At 41.6% G+C, this 20,104-nt stretch overlaps 1 protein-coding gene across 2 annotated transcripts; it reads right to left on the reverse strand.

Moving 5' to 3' along the window:
• Positions 1-11,185: 11,185 nt before the first annotated feature.
• On the reverse strand, positions 11,186-19,078 carry trib2 (tribbles pseudokinase 2). Of its 2 annotated transcripts, XM_069514643.1 has the most exons (4): positions 17,572-18,772; positions 16,614-16,668; positions 15,835-16,127; positions 11,186-13,444 (listed from the first exon to the last, which is right to left on the reverse strand). In XM_069514643.1, exons 3-4 carry the CDS (start codon positions 15,987-15,989, stop codon positions 12,970-12,972), a joined length of 630 nt encoding a protein of 209 aa, XP_069370744.1. In that variant the 5' UTR covers positions 15,990-16,127; positions 16,614-16,668; positions 17,572-18,772; the 3' UTR covers positions 11,186-12,969. The 2 variants fall into 2 exon arrangements, with proteins under 2 accessions (XP_069370744.1, XP_019947193.1); XM_020091634.2 differs by lacking the exon at positions 16,614-16,668 and having other exon boundaries at positions 17,572-19,078.
• Between the last annotated feature and the right edge of the window lie 1,026 nt (positions 19,079-20,104).

Raw genomic sequence — 20,104 nt, forward strand, 5'->3', positions numbered from 1 at the left:
ACCTGTAAAAGTAAAGGTTTGCATAAAGGTCATATTATTAATGTGTGGCAGGAATTTTGAATTTAGTAGGAGAAAATGAAAATACACACAATTACAAGAACCGTTTACAAGCTTCCCAGCATAAAAGTTAATTTAAAACTAAATTGGAAAAGAAATGCCTAACATTTATCTAAATGTTTTTGTTTTTCCCCTGTAATCCTCTGTGCATGTTTTGTTATCTGTCACTGTTTATTTTGCAGTCATTTACCTTTAGTGCCAATGGTTCTGCAGTGGTACTGTTACTCGTGCCCTCTATACTGTACCCTGTATGTGACAAAATCTGGAGTGTGTAAACAACAGTAATTGGGCTCATGGGGGGCAGAGGGAAAAACAAACCGCCTCCATGAGCCGGACTATCATTTGATCTTCCAGTCGGTGGTTTGTTTTCTGTATAATCCAGAATGGAATACAAAAAAGACCACAGGTTGTAAATAAAGGAGATAGCCTCATGCCTTCCCTGTAGGAGTTTTTGTGTCCAGCGCAATAGAGTTTTTTTTAAGTTGCATAGGAGTCAAAGAACTGAGATCTTGCAACCTTTTCTTTTCTTGGTAGAAGCTTTTATTCTTTCCCTCAGACTATCGATCAACTTCTTTCTATCAAATATTTACTTCGAGCTATAGATCAACCAAGTCGTACTTTGCAATTCACAGACCAGCTGTGCAAGTGCTGTTCTTTCATGGTCAGTGTCCAACAGTGGGCAACACCTCCAAGATCCCAGTAATTTGTTCTTTAACCGCCTCGAACTTCAAGTTTCTCTGCAACCTTTGCATTTTGCAAATGGATCAACTAAACAATTGTTCTGAATAAATGGCTGACAGGGTGTGAAGTGAAACAAAATCGATGGTGGTAGAGTTCGATGAATGAACCTGAAGTCAGACTCTAGAAATGTTTTAAAATTGAATTAGTTGGAGCATCTCTGTGTGCAGTATTTACATATAGTTTTCACTATTTAAATATGGGTGATAGTGTAACTTCAGTTACAGCGCTGCAGTTGTCGCCTGAACTTACTTTTATCTTTTAAACAACTTCATTACAACAATGTTTATACAATGGCATTTGTAACCCCCATTTCATGTGATTATTTTAAATATTTCTTTCTTTCTTTTTTCTGGCTTCTCATGATTAATGGTTACTTGATTTTTAAACAGTTTTTCTTTTATCACTTTTATCTTGTAAAGCGTGTTGTAACCTGTTTTGAAAAGTGGAATATAAATAAAGTTTATTCTTATTCTTAATGATAAAAGATTACATCTTTTTCTTTTGGATGGCCAAATTCTAGCCTTGGGTATATGAATCGATTTCAAAAAGTTACATTAACTGAAATATAATGACAAAAGTTTTCAAGTGAAACCAGTTTCAAATCAATAAGGTGAATGTTATTTGTTGTAAATTCTATTTTAAAAAGTTGGAGGAAAGCAAGTGTGTTCATCTTGATTTTAATAGGGAGAAATTATAGTGGGATATGTTTTCCCTGCATATTGTAAATTGCATTCATCATCATTCATTTCATAGGCTCAGGCAGATATAATGTGTATTTCTTCTGTGTATTCAGCAAAGCCACGACCCCGCCCTCGTGTGGGAGACTCCAGTCGTTTTAAGTAGAATTAGAAAAACAGGAAGAGTCAACAGATTTTTCTCATTAGAGGGAAATGAAGCAGACAGTGAGTCTGTGTTTATCCATTATGAAATCCATATCTGTCTGGAAATGAAACACCATAGGTTCAGACAGTCTGAACCACTTCTCCTCTGCAAACTATGATCTGACCACCACATAATTTGCTTCTTTAAATGATTAATTAGCTGCTGTGATTCTGTGATCAGCCCAGATAAATCAATGCATGTTAGCATCCCCAACAAGGCACATTCAAAACAGGATTAACGGCACAAGAGAAAGTAAAGAGTCAGAAGAAATTTATATTCAGGATGATTTGTCTGCTGTGAAGAGAATGGAGCAGCGATGCCAAGTTTTCAGAAAAGCTAATGTTGTTAGAGGAGAGCCTTTGGGTGGAGGTACTTGGCCTGCATTAAATCATAATAACATTTATGCTCCTCACCCGCTGAAACTATCAAAACGCTTCTTTGTGTTTTGATGTCAAATATTTCTCTTGTCTAACAATATGTTCCTCATCTTTCTGCCTGTCAGGGAACGCAGGTGGTTAGTGCACAGTCGACTGGCTGCTCTCCTTCAGCTGATGTTCAAGTGTGTCTTCTTTCTTCAATGGCTGTGAATTAAATTTCCAGTCCTATGAAAGTAATCCTAGCAAATTGATCTCAACATCCCTTTATGCAGGCGCTCTGTGCAGTTTGTTTTGTAACTTGAGAGCAACTAGAAAAATGGTATTGTCACATTTCTCCCCCACCGTGGCTGCCTGGAAACCAAAACAATTAACAGGACCATTTCTATAGAGATGACCACAAACTCACACCCTCGCTGCCGCAGGTGGCGAAAGGCTCGTTTCCAATTAACAAGTCTAATTACATCACAACTCTGCAGCGTTGTCTGGCATTCGTCGTGTCTGATTGTCCGTGCACGCCTGTGTGTGGGTGCTTTGTGTGTGTGTTTGAAACTGTTCACTGCAGAATGTGAATTTAAAAACACAGCAGAATCATCAGAAGGGTCAGGCACTTTTTTTTCTTACTTGGATAATTGGCTTGAAGAGGGTTTCAGTAGTTACTGAAATTGAACGCATGTTGTAGATTATATATTTACAAAGAAAAAGCGACTAGTGCTATTTTGTGGGCAGTTTCCTCGACAAAGAGCAACACAGATGAATCTACAGTCAGCCATGATTTACTCTTGATTGATTTTCTTGATTTACATGACTTTTCTTATCTCATTCGTTTCACCAGTTTGTATCGTATTACATTTTCATAAATAAGTGTAGTAAAATGGCCACATGATAAAACAGTCCCCATAACTCATAGATGTCACAACCAACCAACCAACCAACCACCCAACCACCAACCAACCAACCACCAACCATCCAACCAACCAACCCACGAACAACCAACCAACCAACCAACCAACCAACCAACCAACCAACCAACCATCCAACCAACCAACCAACCAACCAACCATCCAACCAACCAACCAACCAACCAACCCACCGAACAACCAACCAACCAACCAGCAAACAAACAAAGCAAACAAAACAAACCCTCTGGCAGAGATATAAAAAAACACGATACCTGCAAATCAATATAAAGCTGATATAGTCTCTGTTTATTTAAAAATAACAATGTGCTGAATTGATGATGTAGCTTGTGAACTTGGGTTTTTTAGTGGGCTTGTAGTGCTCATTGTTTCTGTGTCCCTGCCACAAAGTTAGTAATTTGGTTCATGTTCAGCACCCACATTGTGTTGTTTTTAGCCACAGCAGGCAGCTGTTTTCAGTGGAAACGCTGTGGGAACTGAATTCTAATGTCGCTCTGTGTCTACTGATGTGTAAACAGCAAACTGCTCACTAACATAAGAGACATAGCAACTTAGATGTGATAATAGCTGATGGGTCCCAATAACATGCTGCGTGTTGGGTTCTGCCTTGTTTTTCATTCTGTAAGGTATAAGTTTGGAGCTTGGGTCGGGCACCAAGTTGGTTGCCACTATTCGAGGTTGGTGGATGGTGTTAAAACAACTCCTTTAATAACTTAGCACAGTAACTGGGCCTGACTAGTTTAGTTGAGAAACGTGTTTTGAGTTCATTCATCTGGTTAATTTTCAGAAAAGAGTTGATCCATTAACTCGTAATGGAGAGAATTCAAGATGGGATTGGCTCTGGCTTCACCCTGACTCTCAAAGGATAAGTGGTACAGATAATGGATGAACTGATGGATGGACGGATGAATGGACAGATGGACAGATGGATGGGCAGATGGATGGATGGAATAGAATTAACCACAAGTGGTGCAAATAATAGATGGACAGATAGACAGACGGATGGATGGATAGATGGATGGATGGAAAAGAATTCATCACAAGTGGTACAAATAATGGATGAATGGATGAATGGGTGGATGGATAGGTTATTTATTTTTATGTATGAATAATGCATATAAGTTTTAATGTGAAAAACAAATATAGCTGCTATTGATTGTGTGGTGTCAATTTTGCTTTCTTCAGTTTTTGTCAAATTACATTCTAAGGCCAAGTTTGGTTCAGGGCCTATCACACAGTTCATTGTTGAGTTAATGTGGGTTTAGACTGAACAGGGCTTGTTTGTATTTTTAACGTGCAAGCCAAATTGTAATAATACACAAAAACAGAAATAGCCCGCAGCCCGGGCAGGAATGCAGGATGTTTCAGTCTCCTGACTGCATTATTGAAAAAACGAAACTCAGCTGGAACAAAAAAAACTAAACACTGCACGCTTCAGAGGTTTTATCTAAAATGAGAAGTCCGTGTTGTTTTCTCCTCTCTCCTGCTTCTCTTGTACCTCTGTGAGGTGAAAAAAAAAAACAAAACCCAAACCTGTTTCACCCAATTATCTATCCCACAGGGCACCGTCAGGCAATTTGGCGCTGTTGAGATTCTAATTCATTGAGCCAGATGATTTAAAGCTTTTGGGGTACCATGAGTGAGCCCACCACGACTGAGACTGCACTGTGATTTTCAGTTGATACTTAGCAGTCTGCCCTGCTAAAGGTTACGGAGACAAAAATAGCATGTTATTTTGAGTCTACTTCATTTGTCAGTGTGTGAAATCCATTATTCTGAGAGAAAAAATGTTGCACAGCATAAATTAACATTACAAAATAAAATTACTTGACAAACATAAAGTTAATTATCACAATATTAGGAGCCTCATCTTTATGTGGAGGTAACAAATGGCAGACTGGCCAAAAAAATATGAATTTGGGTTCAGGAGCAGAACCACAACTCAACCACACCTCCAGTCACATGTAACCGGTCTAACCATCCCGTCCAGTTGTCTCAGATTCTTCAACCCAGCCTCTGCCTTCCCTGGAGAGAGAGAAAAGAAGATAAGAAAAGAAAGAAACAAAGGAAAACAGCACTTCATCCTCCTGCCTCATCCCTAACCACATCCCTTTAACCTCTCTTCCTTTATCCCAACCCACATCCCTTCATCCCTCATTGATACCATCATCCCTTCATACCCCTTCCCTCATCCATTCGTTCTTCTCATCCCTTCATCCTCCTTTCCTCACCCATACCTGCACCCTTTCATTCTCCTTCCCTCATCCGTATCTGCATCCTTTCATCCCCATTCCCTCACCCCTTTATCCACCTTTTTTCATCCCCTATCCCTTCAATGTCCAATTTCTCCTCAACATCCAGTATATCAGTTTCCATTCAAACCTTTAAATCAAATATTGTTGGGGGGCATCCTTGCAAGTGAAATATGTTTTTCGTTCACCCTACACAAATGTTCTGTGATCTCTCGCCCATTTGCTGTTTTAAAGCCATAAATGATCGATCAAGTCATCCTGGATGGTTGCAATTAAAAAACAATGCCTCCAACCAAAAAAAAAAGCTAATTTAAGTCATGCACTATCTGTGTTGAAAGCAACAGCGAGGATAATTGGGTATTGACAAAAGAGTGTGAAAAGCAAAGACAGCACGCAAGACCACTCTCCAATTTACTCCGTCATCTCGAGGCTCTGATTATGCTGTTTACTGACCAGATAATTTGGGCGACAAGCGAAAAAACCAAACATTTTAGGGTAATGTGTCAAATACGAGCAACTTGCATAAAAATATTCTGCAAACTTAATTGGGATGATGCCTCCTCCGTTTCCTCCAGCTGCATGTGAGGCCTGATACAATCATGACTCCCACACTCGCTCCCTGGAGTGTAATACACTGTTATTCACTGGGCTGAGCAATTTTTTAAAAGCATAGGGGGGGTTTCATGCTTCATTTGGCGTAAGCGGATACTAAATGGCTTGTTAAGAGTTAATTACCAGATTAACATCAACGCGGTCTCCACCACACAAGCATTGTGATCAGTCTGCGTTCTTCCGGGATGAAATGTTTGTAGTCGAGAGGGTTAAAGGCCCAAAAACCTGTTGTCTCAGTCAGTCAGCTTCTCACTATGGGTGACAGGGTTTTACATAAAGACACATTATCTGTCAAAGTTAAAATGGATGGGATTATTTCACATAAATAGTTTTTGTATTTGTCTGTTTGACTGATCAAACCATGTAAGGTTTAAATATAAGAACTAAAGATGCTTTTTAATATTGACTATTTCGAGTAAAACTTCAGCAGAATAAACTGTAAAAATGTTGCTGTAATTTAATAATTAAATAGTTAATGGTGATTTTCTTCTTCTTTTCACTAAAGATATATTTTTTCTTATAGATAATAATAATAATAGAAATAATATTAATTATTATAATTAGTAGTAGTGGTAGTAGTCATATTTTATGTATTTTTATCTATGTGTATCTTTTTAAATGAAACTTCTGTTCAGTACAGAACATATGAAACAATATTTTGTCATGGGAATAATGAAAACTGTCTGCATCTCTCATCAGCAGTTTCCCCTCAAAACCTCTGTTGCTGAGCGCCATCTAGTGTTGAAAGCACAGATCTTTTTCTCCCCTTGCAACACCAAGGGACATATTAAGTTTTAATATATGTGCACCATGTGGGCAATGTGGGAAGGAAATATACTGCAGCCTACATCCAAATTGAAGTGTATTGTTTTAATAGTCATAATTAATGTAATGTTATGATGTAATAATACATTGCTTGTTGATTATTTACAGCATAAGAAAGCTGGGCCAAATAAGACTCACACCTGACCTGGTCACAGACATTTTACAGACATTTCCGTTGCTCAGTGGGTTTTGTAACCTGGAGCCAGCAGAAGCTTCATGGCTGGGTGAAAGACAACAGAGGCCATCTGTTGTCTGCGTGTTGTCTTTGGTGCCCTGCCACAAAGCTCTGCTGCCAAAGCACCCGAGGGTACCCGTGTGCACCTTCTCCGTGCCTGGGGACCGTGCTGACTGAGGCACCTTCATAAGCCACTGGCTCCACTGGGAGACGCCTGCATTCTGCCAGGGCCCAGATACAATAGCAGTGGTGTTTGAATGGGGCCTTGTTGTAGCGGGGTCCTTACACAACCATGCCATTAACCTTAATTGGAGCAGCTTGATGGAACAAAGAAAAACTTTCAGCCCTTGGAGACAGCAAGGCCGTTCCTTGGAGTTTCATAAAATCGAAACGAATCTCAGACTGATTTAATTGAATTGCAGAACACTTGTATTCCTGCTGAGGAGCAACTGAGGAGCAAGTGCTGTACAGCAGCAAGACATCAGTCTGTGGTTCTGTGCTCCGACAGAACACCAACATTACACAACACCCAAACATGACATCATTTAGAATGAATCATTATTTCTCCTCCTCTCAAGCTCATGGGTAAACATAATGACACAACTGATTTAACTCCAATATTGGTTGTAATTAGGTGTAGCCAAGGAAACATACACAAATGAGATTTTAGGGGACAAAAGCTTTTCTCCCTTTAAAGCTGCTCCCACAGGAGGTTTGCTTGTTCACCTTTCAATTTACCCTCTAGGCTGAATGACCATTTTCTTATCAGCATCGTCTACAGTGCAGTTATCACAAGTCTAGATCAAAACTGAACAAATATTATTGTTCCTTCAAAGTCCTAAGGGGAAACCAGGTGACGGTCCAAGGAACAGTCTTACTTGTCAACACATCCAGTATCCTTCATTCTTAATAAGAGTGAGGGAAAATAATAAACAGACAAATTCATCCATGTGTCTGCTTCGAGACCAGCTCCCGCAGTAGAGAGATAGTATTATTAATATCTCCCGTTTATCAGAGAAAACAGCCCAGAGTGCGTCCTCCCTACATCTGTTATCTCACACTGATATTAAGCTCCACAGAGATTGGATCGCAAAAGAAGATTAGGCCGACTGTGACAGCAGGAATTTCCAGGCCTGGAGGATAGTGCACAAGCTGCACATGATTTTGAAGCAGAAGCAGCAGCAACAGCATAACTTACTTGACTTTAGACTGTAGAAATATACAGAGTGTGTGTGTGAGTGGGGGTAAGATAAGATAAGATAATCCTTTATTAGTCCCACAATGGGGACATTTGCAATATTACAGCAGCAAGAGTCAAAAAGAGGAATCAGTGAGTGATAGTATGTGCAGTACTTTAGTATAAGGAATATAAAAAATATATTAAAAATATATAAGAATTAAACACTAATATATACAGTGTAAAAACAAGACAAATGTGTGCAGTGTAAGAGTGTGTGCAGTGAATGGATTGTGTGTGTGTGTGTGTGTGTGTGTGTGTGTTCACCATTTTGTGGGGGGGTGAAGACAGGTTTCAAGGTTAGGTTAGGTTTGGGTTCATAATAAGGTTAAGGTTAATGTTAAGGTAAGTGTAAAGGTTGGGTTAGGTTTAGCTTAAGATACCATTAGCTTCAGGTTATATTCAGATTAAGGTTAGAGTTAGGCAATAAATTATTAAGTCATAGTAATTCTCCAGGAAACTTACTAAATGCAAAACAATGTAACATGACTCTGTGTGTTTCAATGAAGCGAACCTTCCCCCGACTGTCTTTTTGACAGTGAGACATTGAATAAACAAACTAAAATTTCAATAAGGGGAAAAAATAAACTTCCTTTAGTGAATTTCTCTTTCAACTGAGCAGCTACAACACTGCCCTGATGTTTCTATAAGCTACAAACACACATCAATAAATGAGCTCACACTGAACCACAGTCAGAGATGTTCTCAGTGTGTTTTCAAAGTCTTGAAATGGCTTGTGAGTGTCAACAGCTCTCACTGTCAGCTTGACAGATTGTGGAAATGCAGTGTGCTAAATGAATAGTGTAAACATGAGATGAATCATTCCTGTCAACAGGCAACGCAAGCAGAGGAGAAAATGTGGCCGTCTGCAAATCTGGTCCTGGGCCGCACCAGCCGGTAAATTCATAATTTCATAGTGAGTTTTGGAATCTGAATGTATGTACCAGGTCAGAATGGAAACAGTTATACAATTTGCCTATAGGGAGTGTCAGGGGGAAAAATTTAATTTTACACACACACACAAGCTTTATCAGTCTTTTGTGAGTTCCCCAACTTTACACATAACATGGGTTCATAATGACATCTTGTGAAAAATAAATAAACTGTATCTAGTTGTTGAGTCATTGATGAAGTCTAATAAATGATCAATATTAGTAACCATCAAGTCAGCAATTCTATATCCTGCATCCCCTCTCAGATGTCAATGGAGGGGAACAAATTGAAAAGCTAAAAATAGAGTAAATGTGACACAGAGGAGAATAACACCAACCCAAAGAGTGCTCAAACAGTTTACAACTGAATCCTAAAGCATTATCAAATATTTGATAACAGTTACAGTGTCATTAATTATAGCGTATACCTCTTTTCCATTCAATGCTCGGGTAATGTGTATAAAAACACTGAATGGGAATATTTTATATATGAGGATAATAATGTTGTTTGCAGCTAATATTCTTAATTCTAGTATATTTTATTAGAAAGTAACAGTGAAAGAGAGACAGGAAGTGTGGTGAGAGAGTAGGGGAATAATCATGAGCCATTACAGCCTCTCGAGTCACCCCAGGCATCAATATTCAGCACTTTCAGTTAATATAATCTTGAATGCTTTGCATGACTATTATTTAAAATGGAATATTTTCCCTCTCCCTTCTTCCACTGTGCCACAACACTCGCGGTTGCCACTAGAGGTCAGGCTAACATTCACTAAAGCTCAAGCATATGAAGACTATAACCTGTCCACTGAGCTCATGTCCCTGCATCCTTTATTCACATGGAATTGACCATTTCCAAATGTTTTCTGCTCATCGGACTAAAAAAGAATACACGGCACCACAGTGACTTTGATTTCATAGAAACAGATGAGATTTATTTTTTCCATGTATCAAAAAGTGTCTTCAAAACCAAGAAACACAAAGGGTGTCGCACCAATCTGACAATATGTGTTGTCGAGCCACGACCCAAAACTGTTTATTGTCAATGTGTGGAAAAGTATTTTCAATTATCTTTTGTTGAAGAGAGATTTGGGGCTCTACCAGCACATACACACGTCCTCGCACCGTGTGAACAAACGGAGAGTGACGACATGTTCTTGGTCTGAGGGACACAAACATGGGATGAGGTCAGAGGAGCAGGGGGGTCAGCTGTCCCTGCAGAGCTACAGTGTTGTCATTACTAAGCAGACAAGACGAGCAAGAGGTCTCTTGTGAGTGCCACCAGGAAAATGATTCAACTGAAAGAGCTTTTTTCCTGGTGCCATGTCGTCATTTTTTTCGATGAAGTGGGGCTGATGGAGCCGTCGAGACCGAACAGAAGCCTTTCTCCTCGCTCATTCGCAACCCATTCAAGTTCTGCCGGTGATTGCAATCAAAGTCATAACAGGTGCTCTCTTATTACACGGGCCTCTCTTATAACGTCTCTGTTGCAATCTAGTGATGAACTGGGAAGTGCTTTTGTCAGGGCGCACCGGCTGAGAGTGCTGAAAGTGCAGATAGAATAATTTCATAGCGTGTACGGCTGTATATGAAAGTGCCACATTACAGAGTGAATCACTCAGTTGTGGCTTGGGGATGAAGAGCTGTTTGGAATTCTTTGATAAGCAATCAAAGTGTACTTTCTGGATTCAGATAGCTCTGACCTTTAAGTAGATATTGGGACTTATTATTATAACAGCAATGGTATACAATTTTACAGAGTGGTTAACTTTTATTATGTGTAGTGGACCAAAATTACTTTTCTTATAGTGTGATGCTGCATGTTGTGTTGGCCACTAGCTTATATTACCTCCATCATGTTATGTTTCTTTGTTTGTTACCACGATTATGCAAAAAGTACTAAACTAATTTCCACGAAACTTGGAGGAAGGATATAGGTCAGGGAAGCGGTATAGGTCAGGGAAGAACCCAACAAAGTTTGGTGCGGGATCCAGGTTTATTTTCTACTCTTTCAAACACGTTTTTCAACATTTTCCTACATTTCTTCAGAGAATAACTCATGGAAAAGATCTGGCATGTTTATGGTACTGCTAATTATGAGTGTGTGCAAGAAAATCCAGACCTAGGTTCTCTACCGAGTTCTAGTTTCGTAGTAAAAAGGAAAAGAAAAACTCAAAATAGCAGTTCACAATTTATTTACTGAATAAATTTGGACAAAAACACCAGAATCTGTTACGATACAATCAGAACATCTGAGGCAGATATCCCACCATGCACCACGCCCCTCCGTGAAACAAAAAGGACTAAAACATTAGCACCAAATCAGAACCAACTTAAATAAAAAGGTAGCTCAGTCTACAAAAACATTAAAAGCAATCGTTTTTCTTTTTTTTATTATTTATTGAAAAGCAACTCAGAAAAGTAGCAAATTGAGAATTTTCATGTTTTCAACTTTTCCTAGAAAAAAAAAACAAAAAAAAAAAGAAAACCAAGCACCCTCCCTCCCACTTCTCCCCCTGGCAGGCTATAGCATTCATGGGGCACATGCCGATGACTAGATAAAAACACAAATTCAAGTAACATTGAGATACGACAAAACATGTCCACTGGTACCCATTCTGAGCACGATCGTTTCACAGAACCTACGCAGGCAGTAGAAAACTAACATGAGGTCCTGGAGTGAGCATGTCATAGCAATACTATCACTGAATATCTTGTATCAAGTTTTTTTTTTGCTTTTTTTTAAAGAAAAAGGGGGAGACCGGGTGGCATGGGCTGTCGGGCCACAGGAATACTGGCACAGAAGATATTGTGTACTCTAAAACTTCAGACAGACGTTTCCTCCTCCTGCCTGTCCTGTGTCAAGATATTGCCTACATCATACATGAAAAAGGAATCTCTGAATAAAGAAAAACCCTGCAATGTAGTTTTAAATATATATATTTCTATTTATTTTTTATATATTTATATATATTCATATATATATAACTGTTACAATTTAAATAAATGTTACGTCCTCGTTCCTACAACTGAAGAATGGATTTAAATAAGAGGAAGCTAATTTTAAGAGGTGGAATCGTCCATTCACCTGACACATCAAGTGCATGATGCCACGTTTGGAGGCTTACCAAGAAAAACAGCTTAAGATTGAGGTTTAAGGGAGTGATATTAAAGCAGCAGTAACAACAGACCGGAAACAGCTTAGAAACAAAAAAGAAATGTTTATCAAAGTAAAAGGAAAGTTTGGTGATGGATGGTGTGATAAAGGCTTAAGAGAGCGAGGAGGCAGAAACATACCAATGACTGAAAACAAGGCCGTCAAGGAGTTAAGTGACTGTCATGAGAAACGGAGACAAAACAGTGAAACAAAATCGAGGCCAAACACGATGAGGATGACGAGAAAAAGCTGAAGCTGCTCCATCTTTTAACCAGTGATCCCAGGTCAGCAATAATCACTGTGTTTTAGTTCAACAGAACGTGCGATTTTTGACCCTGGGTCTGTGGTTAGAATTGGTGCCACCTAAAGCTATGATGCAAAACAAAACCTGTCAGAAAAGGTGTGGTGTTGCAGTTTGAATTGTTCTCCTTGGTTTCCTGTGTTCTTATGTCCCTTCATGCTTTCCATAGTGTCAACAATGGTGAATGTGTCTACTTTTATGAGCACCACATTAAACAAAACAAATCCAAAAATAAGAACATTTGCTACATTGTTTGCAACTTGCATGTCCGGCGGCAGCATCCCCGATCAGGAGGTGCATCGCCAGGTGATGTTATAGATGCCATTTGTCATGCCAGGCTCAAGGTTTTCCATGAAATGGTGGAAAAAGGAAACAGGATGGAAACACCTTTATTATGATTGACAAATGTTCACCTAATAATCTCTACACTACTGGTTTTTGGCTCTGCTGTGAGCGTGGCGAGCTGACCGTGGCGGAGTCGTCCGTTTGTGCTTGGTGTTTTGCTCAGCTGAAGAACTGCTCCCGCTCCTCCTCCATGTTCACCTCAGGCACCATCTGCTCCTGCTCCCTTTCTGCTCTGCTGTGCACTGCGGCGCCACCCTGCGCCCCCGTGGAGGTAAACCAGGGGTGCTCCAGTATCTCCCGGGAGGTGAGGCGCTCTGCGGGTTCCCGGCGCAGGATGGAGCGGATCAGGCACTTGGCCTTGGGTGTGAGCGTTTCTGGGATGTTGAAGTGGCCCCTGCGGATTTTGCTGAACAGAGAGCCGGGCTCAACGTCATGGAAAGGGTAGCGCCCCACAAGGATGGTATAAAGCATGACACCCAGGCTCCAGACGTCTGCTGCCTTCCCCGAATAGCTGCCGTTGGCGTTGAGGATCTCGGGACTTACATAGGCTGGGCAGCCATGTTTGTCTGACAGGGAGTCATCGTGACCATCCAGGATATACGTGTCCTCAAGGCTCTCCAGCTTCACGAGGCTTCTGAAAACACACAACAGAGAAAAAAACACATTGAACATAATGATCATCTACTAATGTGACTAATGTTATTAAGTGATGATTACAACCATGGTCCCAGTGTTTAGATGCCAAATAAAATAAAAAACAAAACACAAGGGACACTTGAGTGGGGTAATTTGCTCTGATGGACAACTTAAGAGCTTTAGATCCATCACTTTTGGAAATCAGAGGAAGTAGAGCACATAATGCTCTGGGCTTAAATTTGACATTTCCTTTCACAGATAAAAGCTCAGCCAAAAAGCATGAACGTACAAATAGGCTTACCAAAAGACCTCCGCTATTCAAAAGAAACACAATTACGGGTGACTGATCATCTTAAGTTTCATGCATTGAACTGCTCCACTCAGAGAATCAGGCAGACAGCTATGTGGATGTTTTCCCCGTGCTCTTCCCCCCCTTTAAAATAGCATCTATTTGTTCTCTTCTCAGCCCCATAATAGCTGCAATGATACTCTTGAGGGCTGATAATAATGGCTGGTTGTTGTGAAGCGTTGTCACTAAAGAATCTTGAGAGGTTCGGGCAAGAAGATTTCTCCACGTGCACGGTAAGAGAGACTTGTGCTGCTATGCAAATGCTGCCATCTGCGTGTGTGGTCCGTGATACACGATGCGCCAGACAAAGAGCCAGGGTGTGTGATAGTATCTACTGGGAGCCACCCGGAAAAAGGAAACCAAGAAGCACTGGATTAGACAAAAAAATATATTTTCTGGCATCTGTGACATGTACTTCAAGATAAGCCCATTCACAGCTTCTTTGTCAGCATAGTAATTTCCCTTTATTAACTTGCTTTAGACCATTTTCACATTTTCATAATAGGAAACTTCTATTGTTTCCTGGAGCCAAACGCCTATTGTTTCTCATGAGATAAAGAGCCATGTGCTTATTCAAATACAACATAATGCTGCCTGGATAATGGCTGGAAGACATGTAAACCCACAATTACAGTTGAGGGGGCTTAGAATTACAAAAAAAGACTTTGCACATTTTAAACTAATCACACAATGTTTGTAATTAAAAAATATGAGACGTAATGTGTACTAATCCTAAAATGTCTCATGATCTCGAGAGAAGAAAGAAGAGATAAACTGGGTTTGTTTAAGGGCCCTGTTGTACTGTCCACAACCTTTGCCTAATGCTCTTTAAACAGGCTGCTCTTTGGTCAAAGGCTAACAGCAGCAGTATGACAAAATCAAGTTGGGAAGCCAACACATGCTGTGGAAGCTTGATCAGGTACCATTTTCTGTCTGATCTCATTCCTTCCCTTCTTTATGCATGCACTCTCTCCTTTTGTCACACACTTGGGTTAAAGCCAGAACGGCCTCTCAAGTCTCTAAAGAAGCTTCGTCTCATCATTCCTGTACTGTCTGTCTAACTGTGCCAAGAGGGCTGAGAAGGAGTAAGGGGATTCTTGACAGGCCAAAAAGTAAATGTGACTCAATACTGACCCACACCATCACTATTAAAATTCACCCAACATCAATCATTTAACAGGAGGGAAAGGGAGAGGGGCTCGGCATCCCAGCCTCATGAGCAGTCTGGTGTGGCATTCAAGGTCATTGGACCTGTACTGAATATGTGAGGCAGCTCATCTTCCTTTTTCCACAGTTAGCGCCAAAGTGTAAAGTCACACGCTCAGACAGAGGGCGATTAGGTGCAGCCTGGGCCACTGCTGAGGTGTTAGATAAGGTGGCTTAGATGAAGTTTACTGTAACATTGGTTTAAGTAATGACATAAGTAAAGTAATAAAATGTTTTGCATGTGAATCCACTACAATTGAAATAAAACATATATCTTCATTAATAAAAAGGTGCTCTTGGGTTGCTGTGGCAACAGATGCCTGGGTTTTATGGGTGTAGTTTTAAAACACTGCCTCCAGGGGTCAGTAAACCTGTACTTTGTAAGTGTGGTTCCACAGATTTATCATGCTGATCACTACAGAAGTGAACCAGTAACAAAAGCTAAGCTTTGTACATCATCTGTCATGCTAAATGTAGTCCTGGTAATTTGTCTGTGCTTTTCAGTTCAACATGTCAAGGTTGGAATAAGTGCAATGATTATGCATGATTATGTATGCGTCATTTACCCACCACAAAACCTTGTGCACAAAAATAACTGAGCGAGACACAAAGGGCTTATGTTTCCTGTACTCTGCACAACATCTGGGAGAGGCATGTCCGTCTTGTGTTATCTCAGTTGGCGCTCTCCTTCTTGTTAACTCAGATATGATAACATATACGATAATCCTGACTGTTGCTATATAACATTCAACTTATACAAATGAAGCAATGTAAAAATGCCAGAATACCACAGTTAATTCTCAACATAGTCAATGTTTTTTTGCAGAACTCACCTATCTTCATTCTTGAAGACAAACTTCCTCAGCTTGAGGTCACGGAGGACCAGTCCGTTGTCGTGGCAATGTGCCACAGCCGAGGCTATCTGATAGAAGAGTCTGGCAGCTTCGTCCTCCCGCAACTTCTTGCAGGTGCGGACAAAAGAGTGCATGTCCCCATAGCTCCTCTCAAAGAACACATATGCTCGTGTTTCCCCGAGCAAGATCTCCAGGATTTGGTTGATGTGCTGGTGCTGGCCCAGGGCAAAGTAGGCCGCCAGTGACTCCTGGTATTGGCCAATCTCAAAAACCTGCAATAGTGAGAAACATTCATACTTACAGTTTGCAATCTAGCCAATTAGCTATTTCCCCTCTTATCTAGAGTGAGTAATGAGTGTAGCCATCTCATTAGGTTGTTTTGGTGTCAAGATCTTAGGGCGAGAACATCTGCCAAACAATCTGTTTTTTCCCTTTCCCCAAACAATTAAAAGAAAGAAAGAGCTTCAAATTGCCCTTTAATTAAGCAAAATGTGACCAGAATGTGAGCAATATTTCACACTCTTGTGACACCAGACTTATGTTTAATCTTTGGACACTAAGGATTCATAGAGGCAAAGTGAAAGCATTGTGTTGGTGCACGGTATTGTACTGCAGCATGGGGTTGTACTGTCTCTTTTGTTTCCATAGTAACACCCCCCTCAATTGACTCTCAGCACACCCAGTTCAGGTGAGGGGGGCTCATCTGCTCACAGTCAATACAAATACGCCCCACAGCTCTTGAGATCTTAAGTTGTGACCTGGGCTTCCAGCTTGGCAGGAGCGATCAATCCTGTGGGTCCAGATTGACTGATGCTGTATTGAAACCGGCACAAAGCAGATGAGGTCAAACAGCAGTTAGCTCACAAGCCGTGCCAAAGGCCATTAATCTGTTGTTGCCAGGAAGAAACATTATCTCAAGTCAAAAGGTACAGATTATTGGATAAGTCAAGCCTTATGAGTCCAACGGTGCATGTAACTATTGTCTCAATTCATCAAGCCACTTAAGCCTTTGCAAAGCTGGAAATGTACTGTACCTTGGGGTCAACCCCAATGCCTGTTTAAGCACTTATACTCAAAAGTCAATAAGGTCTATAAATGGTGTGGAAAGGCCATGAGGTTAACCTCAACCTTATGGGAATAGTGGTTTATTTCTTATGGTTAGAGAGGTCAATGCTGGGGCCAATGTCACAAGAGCTGACTGGGCTTGTAAACTTCCCCCCTGTTCCTGTGTGCTTTCATCTAATGAATCCGTCTTTAAAAGATACCAAAGTGTAATATTTTGACGCAATGAGATTATGACAATGCACCAAATATAAAAACAAGGGTGAAATAACAGGATTAGAGCGTAGCACTGTGCAAAGAGGAGCTATGGTTAGGCGAGAGTAGCCGTGCGAGAGGAGTGTGTGTGCGTGGTTACTCACTCCTTTGTCAACGTTACATCATGCAATCCAAACCACGCAGCTCGCCCCATTCACTTTTTCCATTAGGCTGCTCTGCCAGCTCTCTATTTACAATTCAAGCAATTATTAAAGCGTCGCGATGAGGTGGGGGGGTCTTGCTGCAATATCCAGCATATAATACACCATCACATTGCTTCTCTTTGCAGTGTGTGCAATGCATTTTGGGGGGCAATACATGAAATCAAGTGTAATCATACATGTGGCGATGCAAGTAAAAGGTAGGATGACATCCACAGTGCACGCTGCTTTTACTGACCTTACACACGAGCTCTTCCCCGCTGTGCAGGTGGGCGGCTCTGAAGACGTGATCCCCCTCCAGCGGCTCCAGCAGGAGGTAGTCCCCGATGCGGGAGATGCAGTGCGAGGAGTCCGGGGTCTCCGGCGGGCTGGGGGACCCGAGGTTGGGGCTGAAACTCTGGTGCGACTCGGTGGTCCTCAAGCAAGACAGCTCCTCGAAGTCGTGCGATTTGTGCCGCGATCTCCCATAACGTGAAATGTTAATAGGATTTGACCTCTGTATGTTCATGAGGAATAAGGGTGATAGCTCCACAATACCGAGGGGGGCTTCCTCCTCCTGGTGCTTCTCCTCCTCCTCCTCTATAGGGCCACCACCACTTTGTCAGTCCGGTCCTTTTAGGGATTCTTCGACAAAAACACCACGGATGAAACGCTGCTGGAAACCACAGACGATCAACAGCTGGCAGAGCTCGCTCCTTTCATGCAACACAACGGGGCTTGTAATGTCTCTTCACCGCTTCATTTGCCCCACTTTGTTCCCCGTGCAAGAGACACCACCGGGATTAAACACCACAGTAACTACCCCGAGTCGACAGGAAACCCTTTGCACAGACCGGCTGCACTTTCCTTAACGTTAACGAGAGCTAAATTAGCAGCAAAATGCTACCAGAAAAAGTATTTTTCCAATGAATGACGAGTCCTAAGTTAACCCGTCTTAGCTAGCTCCTGTCTGCAGGTGGGAGGTTTCTTACAACGGAAACAAACGGTTGAAAGAAAAATAGCTAATGAACAAAAACACAGGGAAACATTAGAAATAATACGTCAAGCACGTTTAGCTAGCTGCTTGACGCGGCTGGATTTAGCTCGAGTTTGACAGACAAATGACGGCTAGCAGGTGCAGAGCTAACTAGTTAGCTTCCTCAGCTAACTAGTACCAGGTCAGTGCACGGGCCTTGTTCGCCGGGATCATATCCATGCACGGCGGTTGTCATAAGGAGAAAACCCCATCCGGTTTAGAAAGAAAAAAGCTGCTGCAGCTCTTTGTGTGCGGGAGTCGACGAGCTCTCTCTTTCTCTTAGTCCAGTGGAAGAAGAAGAAAAAGATGTCGCGTCTTTTGTGTCCGCTGCTGCTGCTGAAAGGTGCTGGAAGGTAAAGAGGAAAGGAGAAGGACGGCCGGCCGACTTTCCCAGGCCGATCCTCGGTTCAGCAGGACATCCTCTCTCCCGTGGTGCCGCGGTGCTTCTTACGTGGCCGGGAATCTAGTCCATTCAGCTCGGAGGGAGGGAGGGAGAGAGGGAGGGAGGGAGGGAGGGAGGCCGGGCCGAGCTGCACACATATACACACACACACACACACACACGCGCGCGCACTGGCTGCGCGCACACACATACACTGCGCCTGGAACACGGCAGAGCCACGGAGGAGGGGGAGGGAGACTCTGCACACGCACATGCACGCGCACACACACACATGCATATACACTATATACATACACACGCACACACGAGCATACCCGAGCCACCTCCCCCCTGACGTCACTACCACCTCGCAACCCCATTGGCTCCACGTTCTAAAACGCGGCAGCGGTCATGTGAGAAGCATGTAGTGAGGGCTACACCCCCCCACGATTCTAAATGCATCGCATGCTGGTAAATTGGGTGGGGGGCGCTGGGGGAGGCTGGGGGAGGCTGGTGGGAGTGAGAGCACAACTACTGTACGTGCTGCCTGACAAATGTGTTTCCTCCTGAAATATCACTCAATGTAAAGCTATAGGGCTGGGGGAGGGGGGGGACCCCATCAAGCATAAATAAATGAGGATGCCATGCATGTGTTATGGTCGACTATATTTAAACAGGGGAAATGCGGCAAATGTGTCCATTGTGGTTCACTGTTCTGTTTATAAACAGTGAGTAGCCTCAGCAAAATTATTGTGAATGCAAAACGCACTTAAATAGAATACAATGAATGAAATGTCAATAAAATACAGTTAGCATGGCAACCAGAGAGTGTGTACCACCACCAAGGCCCACCAGTCCCCTCATGAAACCACATTTAAATTCACTAGCACCAGATATCTCTGCCCTAAATATGCCTCATTTTTTTGATCATGATCCATGAATTATTGCCTACGCCAAGGAGGGTATTTTCTTATCTGCATTTGTTTGTTTTGAAAAACTTGGTTTGAAAAAATGTGGTAAAGGTCAGGAAAGAACCAATATAATTTTCATGAGCCAGATCCAGGGTTTTTATTGATTTATTTCTTTTGCCTTTTTGCAGTTTGATTGAATTTAACAGGACTGTTCGGCCTTGGTAGGGGAATCCACTCTACCTCTAGTTCTCTGAGAAATCAATGAAAATGTTAAAATTTTGCATGTTGTGCAAAAAGTGGATGAAAGTGGGGGAAAAAAACTTTTTTTTTCTTTTCTGACCCACACCGCATCCTTCCACCAAGTTTCATGGAAACCCATCTAATAGTTTTTGCCTAATCCTGTTGAAAAACATACAAATGCTAATAAATACAACCTCTTAGGCGAAGGTTATGAAATAAAAAT

The sequence above is a fragment of the Paralichthys olivaceus genome, chromosome 19 (assembly GCF_024713975.1).
Source record: "Paralichthys olivaceus isolate ysfri-2021 chromosome 19, ASM2471397v2, whole genome shotgun sequence".
In the NCBI taxonomy this organism is placed as follows: Eukaryota; Metazoa; Chordata; class Actinopteri; order Pleuronectiformes; family Paralichthyidae; genus Paralichthys; species Paralichthys olivaceus.

Bases quoted from the DNA above. Each gene is read 5' to 3' on its own strand.
- trib2 (XM_020091634.2), bottom strand. From the start codon at position 17,841: ATGAACATACAGAGGTCAAATCCTATTAACATTTCACGTTATGGGAGA. The intron at 16,128-17,571 runs GTCAGTAAAAGC...TCACTATTGCAG, and splicing joins GGGAAGAGCTCGTGTGTAAG to GTTTTTGAGATTGGCCAATA. The intron at 13,445-15,834 runs GTGAGTTCTGCA...GTGTGTTTTCAG, and splicing joins GTCTTCAAGAATGAAGATAG to AAGCCTCGTGAAGCTGGAGA.